The 12,293-nt window shown below is 63.6% G+C and overlaps 1 protein-coding gene across 2 annotated transcripts; it reads left to right on the forward strand.

The window, feature by feature from the left end:
• The first annotated feature begins 686 nt into the window (after nt 1-686).
• Nucleotides 687-12,289, forward strand: CPNE5 (copine 5). Of its 2 annotated transcripts, XM_069875764.1 has the most exons (21): nt 687-829; nt 3,200-3,240; nt 3,450-3,496; nt 4,683-4,786; nt 5,440-5,479; nt 5,568-5,644; nt 5,900-5,959; nt 6,040-6,103; nt 6,323-6,426; nt 6,641-6,745; nt 7,283-7,324; nt 7,399-7,474; nt 8,339-8,392; nt 8,478-8,539; nt 8,661-8,707; nt 8,812-8,993; nt 9,081-9,208; nt 9,285-9,387; nt 10,972-11,029; nt 11,374-11,447; nt 12,101-12,289. In XM_069875764.1, the coding sequence occupies exons 1-21, from the start codon at nt 747-749 to the stop codon at nt 12,287-12,289; spliced, it is 1,740 nt and encodes a 579-aa protein (XP_069731865.1). In that variant the 5' UTR covers nt 687-746. The 2 variants fall into 2 exon arrangements, with proteins under 2 accessions (XP_069731865.1, XP_069731864.1); XM_069875763.1 differs by having other exon boundaries at nt 8,812-9,208.
• The last annotated feature ends 4 nt before the right edge of the window (nt 12,290-12,293 follow it).

Here is a 12,293-nt window from a genome sequence, read left to right on the forward strand (position 1 = left end):
GCCCCCTCAGCACAGAGGGACTGGGCTGGGAGAACTGGGAGGTGCTGGGGCAGGGCCTGAGACAGGAATGGGAGCTACTGGATGATGCTGGGATGATACAGGGCTGGTACTGGGAGCCCTTGGGGATACTGGGATGGTGTGGGGGTGGTACTGGGAGCTACTGGGGATACTGGGATGGTGTGGGGGTGGTACTGGGAGCTACTGGGGATACTGGGATGGTGCAAGGGTGGTACTGGGAGACCCAGGACAACAGCAGGAGTGGTACTGTGAGGTACTGGGGATACTGGGATGGTATGGGGGTGGTACTGGGAGCCCTTGGGGATACTGGGATGGTGTGGGGGTGGTACTGTGAGCTACTGGGGATACTGGGATGGTGTGGGAGTGGCACTGGGAGCCCTTGGGAATACCGGGATGGTGTGGAGGTGGTACTGGGAGCCCTTGGGGATACTGGGATGGTGTGGGGGTGGTACTGGGAGCCCTGCGGGGGGCACTAGGGGTCCCAGGCCGGTACCGGGGGTGGTACCGGGGTTGCGGGGTGATGCTGGATGCGATGCTGAGGATGCAGGGTGGTACCGGGGGGGATGGTCCCGGTGGTCTGGGGGCGATCCCGGGGCGGGGATGGGGATGCGGGTGATCCCGGGGCTGGGGGCGATCCCGGGGGCGGTGCCGGGGGCGGTGCTGGGAGCCCCGGGGCGGAGCCGGTGCCGGTGCCGGTGCCGGAGCGGGGGCAGCGGCAGAGCCCCGGGATGGCCGGCCTGGGCGCCCCCGAGCCGGGCAGCGGCCCTGGACCCGTCCCGGCCACCCGAGTGGAGCTCACCGTGTCCTGCAGGTACCGGCACCGCGGCGGAGGGAGGGGGAGGCACTGGGATGCGCTGGGGGGAGGCACTGGGAGGCAGCTCGGAGACACTGGGAGGCAGCTCGGAGATGCTAGAATGCACTGGGAGGCAGCTCGGAGACACTGGGAGGCAGCTTGGAGACACTGGGATGCACTGGGAGGCAGCTCGGAGACACTGGGGAGCACTGGGAGGCAGCTCGGAGACACTGGGGAGCACTGGGAGGCAGCTCGGAGACACTGGGGTGCACTGGGAGGCAGCTCAGAGGCACTGGGGGTCAGTGGGAGGCAGCTCAGAGACAGTGGGAGGCAGCTCAGAGACACTGGGAGGCAGCTCAGAGACACTGGGATGCACTGGGAGGCAGCTCGGAGACACTGGGAGGCAGCTCGGAGACACTGGGAGGCAGCTCGGAGACACTGGGGATCAGTGGGAGGCAGCTTGGAGACACTGGGAGGCAGCTCAGAGACACTGGGGAGCACTGGGAGGCAGCTCAGAGACATTGGGAGGCAGCTCGGAGACACTGGGGATCAGTGGGAGGCAGCTTGGAGACACTGGGAGGCAGCTCAGAGACACTGGGGAGCACTGGGAGGCAGCTTGGAGACACTGGGAGGCAGCTCGGAGACACTGGGTTGCACTGGGAGGCAGCTCGGAGACACTGGGGATCAGTGGGAGGCAGCTTGGAGACACTGGGGTGCACTGGGAGGCAGCTCGGAGACACTGGGGATCAGTGGGAGGCAGCTCAGAGACACTGGGGTGCACCAGGAGGCAGCTTGGAGATACTGGGAGGCAGCTTGGAGAGACTGGGGATCAGTGGGAGGCAGCTTGGAGACACTGGGGTGCACTGGGAGGCAGCTCGGAGACACTGGGAGGCAGCTTGGAGACACTGGGGTGCACTGGAAGGCAGCTCATAAGCACTGAGAGGCAGCGAGGAGCAGGAGGCAGTCAGTGTTGTAGGCACTGGGAGGCAATGGGATGCACTGGGAGGCAGTGGGGAAGCAGTGGGAAAGCACTGGGATGCACTGGGAGGCAGAGGGAAGCGGGAGTAGTTGGTGTTGGGAGGCACTGGGAGGCAGCTGGGGTGCACTGGAAGGTAGCGGAGAGGGGGGCAGTCATCACTGGGATACACTGGGAGGCACTGGGGAAGCACCGGGGTGCACTGGGAGGCAGGGGCGGGTGGGGGGCAGCCGGTGCTGGGAGAGCAGAGGCTGCACTGGGGGAGCAGAGGTCCCTTGGGATGTGAGGTACTGGGAGAGCTGGGGAGAGCGGGGAGGGGCACTGGGAGAGAGCAGGGGTCTCTGGGTGTGGGGGGTGCCTGCAGGGGGGACCCTTGGGTGGGAGTCAGGGGGTGCCCCTCCCTGGTACCATCAGCCCCTACGGGAGGTGTCAGGATGGGGGTGCTGGAGCTGGGGCTGGGGGGCTGGAGGGGCGATGCCACGGACCCTGGTGGGGGGCACCGAACCTGTTGCCCCCCAGCTCCCTCTGCGCCCCTCTCTGTGCCCCCCGGGCGTGCTGAGTGCCCCGTGGGGGGGAGCTGCAGTTGGTGCCCCCCCCCAGTTCTCCCCCAGCTGTGCTGCCTGCGGCTGCTCCGACCTATTTTCCTCCCACTCCATCAGGGATGGAGATAGTCCCGTGGGGCGCACGGCTCACTACTGCGGGGGGGTGCTGGGGGCCCCCTCGCTGCCCTGGGCATCTGCCGACACAGGGCAGGGCACCCCAACATGCAGACGTGCACCCCAACACGCAGCACGGAGCGTGCTGGGCTGCACAGGGAAGGGCACCCCAAAACCCTGCTGGGCACCCCAGCACCCGGCTGTGCACCCCAACATCAGGCTGGGCACCCCCACACTGAGCTGAGCACCTCATCACACATGTGTGCACCCCAACACCTGGCTGGGCACCCCGACAGCCAGCTGTGCAGCCCATCACACATGCCTGCACCCCGACACCTGGCTGTGCATGCGCTCACATGTGTGCACCCCAACACCAGGCTGGGCACCCCCACACTGAGCTGCGCATGCAGTCACACACCTGTGCACCCCAATACCCAGCTGTGCATGCGCTCACACACGTGGGCACCCAACACAGGGCTGGGCACCCCCACACTGAGCTGTGCATCCAGTCACACGTGTGCACCCCAACACCCAGCTGGGCTCCCCAACACCCGTCTGGGCACCCCGTCACACATATGTGCACCCCGACATCAGGCTACACGTGCAGTCACACCCCCCGACACTGGGCTGTGCACCCCAGCACCGTTCTGTGCGCCCCAATACACAGCCAGGCACCCTAACACTGACCCGGCTGTGCACCCCGACACCCGGCATGGGCACCACCCCGGCCGTCCCCAGCACCCCATCTCCCCGCAGGCACCTCCTGGACAAGGACACCTTCTCCAAGTCGGACCCACGTGAGTAGAGATCAGGGGTCCTGGCTGGGTCTGGGGGAACCTTGGGATATGGGAGCATCCAGAGGTTTCAGGGGGGGCTGGGGGGGGCTGGAAGTGTCCAAGAGTCCTTGGGGTGTCTGGAGGTCCTGGGTAGTCTGGAGGATTGGAGGTGTCTGGGGATCTGGGGGTCTGTAGGTGTCCACTCCCCCAACCCAATTCCCCCCCTGCAGTCTGTGTGCTCTACACCCAGCGTCCCGGATGCCGACAGTGGCGGGAGGTGAGTGCCGGGACGGACTGATGGTTGGTGTGACGAGGGGCAATCAGCACATTGGGGTGCTGGCCAATTAGCATGTGGGCATCACAACCAAGTGGCCAATTGGCATGTTGGGGTGGTGGCCACCTGACCAATCAGCAGGTCAGATCCTGGCCAGCTGCATGTTGGGGTACTGACCACTGGGCATATTGGCTTGTTGGCCAACTGGCCAGTCTGCATGTTAGGGTGATGGCCAATCAACATGTTGGGGTACTGACCGATGAGCACATTGGCTTGTTGGCCAGCTGGCCAGTCTGCATGTTGGGGTGATGGTCATTTGGCATGTTGGGGTACTGACCAATGGGCACGTTGGGTTGATGGCCAACTGGCCACTCTGCATGTTGGGATGATGGTCAGTTGGCCTGTTGGGGTGATGGTCAGTTGGCATGTTGGGGTACTGACTGATGGGCATGTTGGGGTGATGGCCAATTGGCCACTCTGCATGTTGGGGTGATGTCCAGTTGGCCTGTTGGGGTGATGGTCAGTTGGCATGTTGGGGTACTGACCAATGGGCACGTTGGGTTGATGGCCAGCTGGCCACTCTGCATGTTGGGGTGATGTCCAGTTGGCCTGTTGGGGTGATGGTCAGTTGGCATGTTGGGGTACTGACCAATGGGCATGTTGGGGTGATGGCCAGCTGACCAATAGGCGTGTTGGGGTGAGCAATCACATGCTGGGTGCAGCCCCGAGCCAGTCCAAGATCTGGGGAGCTGAGGAGCGTGTTGGGGTGCAGCCAGCTGGCCGGTCAGCGCTGGGAGGGGACACTCGGGCACGCCTCTCGGGGTGCGCTGGCCCCCCCCGCTCCCTCCCGCCCCCCTCCTCGCCACTGGGTGCCCTGTAATTAACTGCTGCTTAATTGAGGGGCTTGGGGCCTTAATGAGCAGGCGAGGGCTGGGCAGGACGTGGTGCCAGCCCCGCGCCCGATGACAAAGGGGCACCTGCTTCTGCCGTGTCTGGCCCTTGCGTCCCCTCCCGCCTCCTGCATCACCCCTTGTCTCCCCGGAGTCCCCGTCCCTCTCTCCGTCCCTCCCTCTGGTCTTCTTCCTCCATCCCTCATCTCCATGTCCCTGTGTGCTTGTGTCCCTACCCTCATATGCTTGTGTCTCCATTCCCGTGTCCCCATGTCCCCCTGGTGTCCCCATGTCCCCAGTTTGGCCGGACCGAGGTCATCGACAACACCCTGAACCCTGACTTTCTGCGCAAGTTTGTCCTCGACTACTTCTTCGAGGAGAAGCAGAATCTCCGCTTCGACCTGTGAGTGTCCCCGCTGTCCTCCAGTGTCACCCCCCTGCCCACCACCGTCCCCAGCACCCCTGTGCCAGCACCCACTGGCATCTGTCCCTGTCCTTGTCACTGCCCAGTCCCTGTGCCTGTCCCCATTCCTGCACCACCACCATCCTTGTGCCCATCTCCATCTCATGCCCATCCCTGTCCACATCTCAATCCCTGACCCGTCTCACCCTACACCATCCAAGACAAGAGGGAATGACCACAAGCTCCACCAGGGGAGGTTCAGGCTGGACATCAGGAAAAAATATTTCATGGAAAGGGTCATTGGGCAGTGGCAGAGGCTGCCCAGGGAGGGGGTTGAGTCACCTTCCCTGGAGGGGTTTAAGGGACGGGTGGATGAGGTGCTGAGGGACATGGGTTAGTGATTGATGGGAATGGTTGGACTCGATGATCCTGGGGATCCTTTCCAACCTAGTGATTCTATGATTCTATCCCTGTCCCCATCCCATCCTGCCCCCGTCCCCACACCTAACCCATCACTTTTTGTGTCCCATCTCTGTCCCACACCCCATCCCATCTCATCCCTGTCCCACCTTGATCCCCATCTGTGTTCTGTCCCCGTTCCCACCCCCAAGCCCACCCTGCAGCCTCAGCGCAGCTCCCTGCTCTCTCCCCAGGTACGATGTGGACTCCAAGAGCCCCGACCTCTCCAAGCATGTAAGTGCGGGGCTGGCACTACTGTCCCCCCCCCGACCCTGCACTGGGGGGCTGGGGACAGACCCCGGTGACCCCACGGCTCCGGCAGGATTTTCTGGGCCAGGCCTTCTGCACCCTGGGCGAGATCGTGGGCTCGGCTGGCAGCCGCCTGGAGAAACCCCTGACGTGAGCCCCCCCGTGCCTCGGTTTCCCCTGCGGGGCCCTGGGCTGGGCTGGCTGCCCAGTGTCCCCACATCCTTATCTGGGTGTCTGGGATGGACACCAGACCCTGGTGCTGACAGCCCCAGCTCCAGCCAGCCCCGGGCTCCCCATGCCCCCCCTGCCAGCCCCTGCCTCAGTTTCCCCATGGGGAGAAGGATCTGGCTTTTTCTTGGGGGGGGGGGTGTCCCCTTTGTCACCCCTTGCTGTGTGTCCCAGCAGGATGGGGACAGTCACCACACACACCCGAGGTAGGAGACCCGCTCCGGCCGTCTCCAATGGGTGAGTTTTGGGGTGCCCAGCCCTGGGGGGGACACCTGGGTCACTGTGTGTCCTCCCCAAACCCACGGCCCCTCCCGCAGCGGCATCCCGGGGAAGAAGTGCGGCACCATCATCCTCCTCGCTGAAGAGCTGGGCAACTGCCGGGTGAGCGGGGGGGGACACGTTGGGGACACCCCGATGCTGTGATGGGGGACCTGAGCCGCCCCTCCGGCGCACCCCCTTGGGTCTCCCTCACTCTGGGGGGTGAGGGAGATGAGGGTCGGGGCTGCCCTGTTCCCATGAGGTGTCCCAGGGGTCCCTCAGCACCCCCGATGTCCCCAGGGGGGGTGGTGCTGGTGACCCCCACCCCGGTCCCTGCCGCAGGACGTGGCCACGCTGCAGTTCTGCGCCAACAAGCTGGACAAGAAGGATTTCTTCGGCAAGTCGGACCCCTTCATGGTCTTCTACCGCAGCAACGAGGACGGGACGTGAGCAACCATCCCCCCCTCCCTGTCCCCCCCAAACCCATCGCAGTGGAAGGGCACACAGCCCCAGCCATGGGGACACCTCAGGGACCCCCCACATCCCCCCTGGGGCTGGGCTGGCTTTGGGGAGGGGCTGCAAAAGTCGCCTCTGAGGTGATGGGGGTGGCCCGAGAGGGTGACCCCCTTGCCCCCCACACCCCGGCTTTGTCCCCTTTAGCTTCACCATCTGCCACAAGACGGAGGTGGTGAGGAACACGCTCAACCCGGTGTGGCAGGCGTTCACCATCCCCGTGCGCGCCCTCTGCAACGGCGACTACGACCGGTGAGCTGAGGGACATGGTTTAGTGTTTGATAGGAATGGTTGGACTCGATGATCCGGTGGGTCTCTTCCAACCTGGTGATTCTATGAGGGCGGCCGCTCTGCACCCTCTTCCCACAGTCTCTATGGTTCCTCCACTAATGCCCAAGCCCTCCAGCATCCCATGCCGCGCGCCTCAGTTTACCCATCTGGGCAGTGGGCTAGCACAGAGCCATCCTGAGGCGGGGTGGGGGGTTCTCCCTGTCCCCCTGCTCCTAGAACTGGTGTCACTGGCTGCGTGTCCTGGCAAACAAAGCTTGGTGGTGGCTCGACGTTGCCGGCTTGGCCCCGTGTCGGATGTTGCTGTGGCAACAGTGGATAAAAATATCCCACCGAAAAAGCCTGAGGAGGAGGAGGAAGGAGGAAAAGGCCCACGGAGGCGTCAAAACAAATCCACGGGGAGTGGGCGCAGGGCGGCCACGAGGGCCCATTGCAGCCCTCGGGCTGGGGGGCTGGGGCCTGGAGGGGCTGGAGATGGCTCTGACCCCCCTCGCCCTGCAGAGCGATCAAGGTGGAAGTGTACGACTGGGACCGCGACGGCAGGTGAGTGGGGGGTCAGCCCTGGGGACCCCAGCGAGTCTCCTCCTGGGTGACGGGGACCCATCCTCGCCCCACAGCCACGACTTCATCGGGGAGTTCACCACCAGCTACCGGGAGCTGGCGCGGGGGCAGAGCCAGTTCAATGTCTATGAGGTGAGACTGGAGAGGGACAGGGACCTGGGGGGCAGGGAGGGGCTTCAGCTGAACCCATGGGTGCCGCGTCCCCCAGGGTGCCCCTGCTGCATCCATGGCTGATACGGTCCCTGTGCTGCACCCCTGGAAATTACAGTCCCCAGATCCGTGTGTCCCTGCACATCCCAGTGTGTTCCCAAATCCCAGTGTATTCCCAAATCCCAGTGTGTCCCCACATCCCGGTGTGTTCCCGTGCTGCATCCTGGGGCACATCAGTTGTGGGCCCCTCACCACAAGAAGGATGTTGAGGCTCTGGAGCGAGTCCAGAGAAGAGCAACAAAGCTGGTGAGGGGCTGGAGAACAAGAGGAGTGGCTGAGAGAGCTGGGGGTGTTTAGCCTGGAGAAGAGGAGGCTGAGGGGAGACCTCATTGCTCTCTCCAACTCCCTGAGAGGAGGTTGTGGAGAGGAGGGAGCTGGGCTCTTCTCCCAAGTGACAGGGGACAGGACGAGAGGGAATGGCCTCAAGCTGCACCAGGGGAGGTTCAGGCTGGACATTAGGAAAAAATATTTCAAGGAAAGGGTCATTGGTCCCTGGCAGAGGCTGCCCAGGGAGGGGGTTGATTCCCCTTCCCTGGAGGGGTTTAAGGGACGGGTGGATGAGGTGCTGAGGGACATGGTTTAGTGTTTGATGGGAATGGTTGGACTTGATGATCCGGTGGATCCTTTCCAACCTAGTGATTCTATGATTCTATGGTCACAGTCCCATGGTGCCCCTTCTGCACCTCTGGGTGCTGTGGTGCCCAAGGTCCCCTGGGCTGTCGCCATCCCCGCGGTGCCCCCTGGGTGCTGCGTCTCCCATGGGAGTGCCTCCCCCTCTGTCCCCAGGTGGTGAACCCAAGGAAGAAGATGAAGAAGAAGAAGTACCTGAACTCAGGGACGGTGAGGACAGTGGTGGGGGGATGTAGCGGGGGGGACACAGGGACTTGCAGCCCCTGTCCCTGTCGCAGCCCCTTGTCCCTGGCAGGTGACGTTGCTGTCCTTCGCGGTGGAGTCCGACCACACCTTCCTGGACTACATCAGGGGCGGGTGAGAGAGGCAGGATGAGCCTCAGTTTCCCCATCTGTGCCCCGGGGGGCTGAGCCGGAGCTGGACAGGGCGTCCACATCACCCACCCTGGGTCCCTAAAGCCGCTTTCACCCCTCTCCAGGACCCAAATCAACTTCACGGTGGCCATCGACTTCACCGCATCCAATGGTGAGCGTGGGGCCGCGTCCCTCCCTGGCATTAATTAATGAGGAGGACTCATTAAATGGGTGCTGGGGGTGGATCCTGCGTGGCTGAACCCCCTGCCCACGCAGGGAACCCCTCGCAGTCCACCTCGCTGCACTACCTGAGCCCCTACCAGCTCAACGCCTACACCATGGCCCTCAAGGCGGTGGGTGAGATCATCCAGGACTACGACAGCGACAAGATGTTCCCGGCTCTCGGCTTCGGCGCCAAGATCCCACCCGATGGCCACGTGTCCCACGAGTTCCCGCTGGTGAGGGGGGTTGCTCCTGGGTTGGTGACGAGGTTGGGGACGTGGTGGCATCATCCTCGGGGGGGGGGGGGTTTCCTCATCCTGCAGAACGGTGACGTGGCCAACCCGGCGTGCAGCGGCATCGAGGGGGTGCTGGAGGCGTATCACCGCAGCCTGCGCAGCGTCCAGCTCTACGGCCCCACCAACTTCGCCCCCGTCGTCAACCACGTCGCTCGGTAAGGGGGTCCCGGCGCCTTCCCCCCCCGGGGGGGGCTGCGTGCACCCCGCTGTCACTCACGAGTTGTCCCCCAGCTCAGCAGCGGAGGTGCTGGATGGATCTCAGTATTTCGTGCTGCTCATCATCACTGACGGCGTCATCTCGGACATGGCGCAGACCAAGGAGGCCATCGTCAACGTGAGTCCCACCAGGTGGTGGGTGGCCCTGGACGGGGTGCAGGGACCAGCCGGGCATGGGGTGCTCTGAGCCATCTGGGGGTGCCCGCGAGTGCACGGGGAGCTGTGCGGGTGCAGGAACTGGCTGGGGAGCCCCGAAATGTTGGGGTGCAAGTAGCAGCTGGGGTTTGGGGTTGCCCTGATAGGGTGAAAGGAGCCACGGGATGGGTGCAATAACCAGCCGGGTGCATGGGGTTCCCCATGATATTGGGGTGCAATAATCTGCCAAGAACATGGGGCCCCCCCAATGTGGGGTGCAGCACCAGAGGGTGCCTGGAGGGGCTGGATGCAGAGCAAATCAGCTGCGATGGGCTGCCAAGGACTCCATATCCCCTTCAGGGACGGGGGGAAGGTGGGGGGGTCACAGCAGCTCTTCCGTCCCAGAAAATAAAAAGCCATTTTGGCTCCGGGACTCTTGGAAGGTGCCAGCAGCACCTTTGCCCCTCTAAGCGCCGTGCCCGAGCCTTCCCCCCCAACCCCAGCCCTGTGAGCTGGGAGCTTCATCCTCCTCCCCCAGCTCCCTCGCAGCAGCTCAGCCCCATCACAGCTCCCCCATACCTGGGGGGTCGGGGGGTTCAGTGGGGGTGCTGGGAGGTGAGTGGGGATGCTGGAGATGAGTGGGGGTGCTGGGAGGTGAGTGGGGATGCTGGAGATGAGTGGGGGTGCTGGGAGGTGATTGGGGGTGCTGGGAGGTGATTGGGGGTGCTGGGAGGTGAATGGGGATGCTGGAGGTGAATGGGGATACTGGGAGGTCACTGGGGATGCTGGAGTTGAATGGGGATACCGGAAGGTCATGAGATGCTGGGAGGTGAGTGGGGATGCTGGAGGTGAGTTGGGGATGCTGGGAGGTCACTGGGGATGCTGCAGTTGAATGGGGATACTGGGAGGTCACAAGATGCTGGAGGTGGGTTGGGGATGCTGGAGGTGAGTTGGGGATGCTGGAGGTGAATGGGAATGCTGGGAGGTCACTGGGGATGCTGGGAGGTCACTGGGGATGCTGGAGGTGAGTGGGGGTGCTGTGGGGGTTGGCAGAGGAGTGCTGGGGGGACGCCCATCATGGTCCTGGGCACAGGATGCCAGTCATGGTGGGACAAGGTACCCATCCTGGCTCTGAACATGGGATGATCATCATGTCCTGAGGTGCAGGATGTACATCGCAGCCCCAAGCCTGGATGCTGGGTGGACAAGGTGCTGAGGGACATGGGTTAGTGATTGATGGGAATGGTTGGACTCGATGATCCAGTGGGTCTTTTCCAACCTGGTGATTCTATGGTTCTATGAAGCAGCGCGAGCACAGCGATGCTCTGCACTCCCACCTGCAGCAGCAGCGCTGGCAGCGGGGGTGGCAGCAGCAGCGATACTAGGGCTCCCGAGGGGTGTCACACAGCTCCCCGCTGTCACTCTGTGTCCCCCCCAGGTGAAGGTGCTGCACCCAGGGCCCAGAGGGGGCTGGGAGTGGGAGGGGGCTGCCTCCCAGGACTAAGCTGGCACCAAGACTGAAGCTGGTGCCTTTATTTTCCTCCCCTCTCCCCCAACCCCACCACAGGCTGCCAAGCTCCCCATGTCCATCATCATTGTCGGGGTCGGCCAGGCTGAATTTGATGGTAAGGGGACATGTGTCCGTGTCCCAACCTGGCTCTGGGGACACTGGGGGCGGGGGAGGGATGCGCAGCTGCCTTTCACCACCAGGGAAATAAGAATTGAACTTGTCAGGGCTCAGCAGGATTTGCCGCACGCTGGTGCGTGTGCGGGTATGAGCGGAGGCGTCCTTAGGGCTTTGGAGGGTGTTTATGGGGGAAGATGCGCAGCCCCCCCAGCCCCGCTCCCCCAGTGAAGGCAAATTAAAGCTCTCCCCTGGTATTTAGCCCTGACGAACCAGCCCCGCTGCCCTGCTGGGGTTGGGTTGGGGAGGGCTAAAGGGGTCCCAACCGCTGCTCGATCCCCCCAGCGATGGTGGAGCTGGACGGCGATGACATCCGCATCTCCTCCCGGGGCAAAGTGGCCGAGCGCGACATTGTGCAGGTACCAACCCCCCCACCCAGCAGGGATCAGGGACACCTCCCAGCACCCCAAATCAGCTCATGGGGTGCAGTGACTGGTCCCAGCATGAAGAGGTGGGGATGGACCGGGATGTGGGGTGGGTGTACTGGGACATGGAGGGTGGGGGTTGTGCAGGGAAAAAGGGATGCCCTGGGGCTTGGGATGTACCTGGATGTGGGGGTGGATGGAGACCAGGGTGCGGGGACTGGGATGTCAGGACACGATGGGACAAGGTGTGCGGTGGGGCAAGGGGCTTCACAGAGGGACACAGCAGGGTGTGGGGACACGCAGGGACCAGGGGACACACTGGGGTGTGGGGACACATTGGGGTTTGGAGACAAACTAAGATGTGAGGACACCCTGGGATTTGGGGACACCCTGGGATTTGGGGACACACTGGGGTGTGGGGACACATTGGGGTTTGGAGACAAACTCAGATGTGAGGATACATAGATGTTTGGGGATACCCTGGGATTTGGGAACACAGGGACCTGAGGACACACTGGGATGTGGGGACATGCTGGGACATCAGGGATGGGGAGGAACGGCCATGCCCTGAGCCTTAGGGCCACGCTGGCCCTAGGGGTGCAGCCTCTGCCCCCCGAATGCCACTGTCCCTCCCCTTGTCCCCCCAGTTCGTCCCGTTCCGTGATTACGTGGAGGGGGGGGGCAGTGCGGTGCTCAGCATGGCGCGCCTGGCCAAGGACGTCCTGGCCGAGATCCCCGACCAGTTCATCTCCTACATGAAGGCGCGAGGCATCAAACCCCAGCCCATGCCCCCCAGCCCCGACACACCCGGCCCCCCATGCCCTCCCCAGCCCTGATCCC

This window comes from Phaenicophaeus curvirostris, chromosome 24 (assembly GCF_032191515.1).
Source record: "Phaenicophaeus curvirostris isolate KB17595 chromosome 24, BPBGC_Pcur_1.0, whole genome shotgun sequence".
NCBI lineage: Eukaryota > Metazoa > Chordata > Aves > Cuculiformes > Cuculidae > Phaenicophaeus > Phaenicophaeus curvirostris.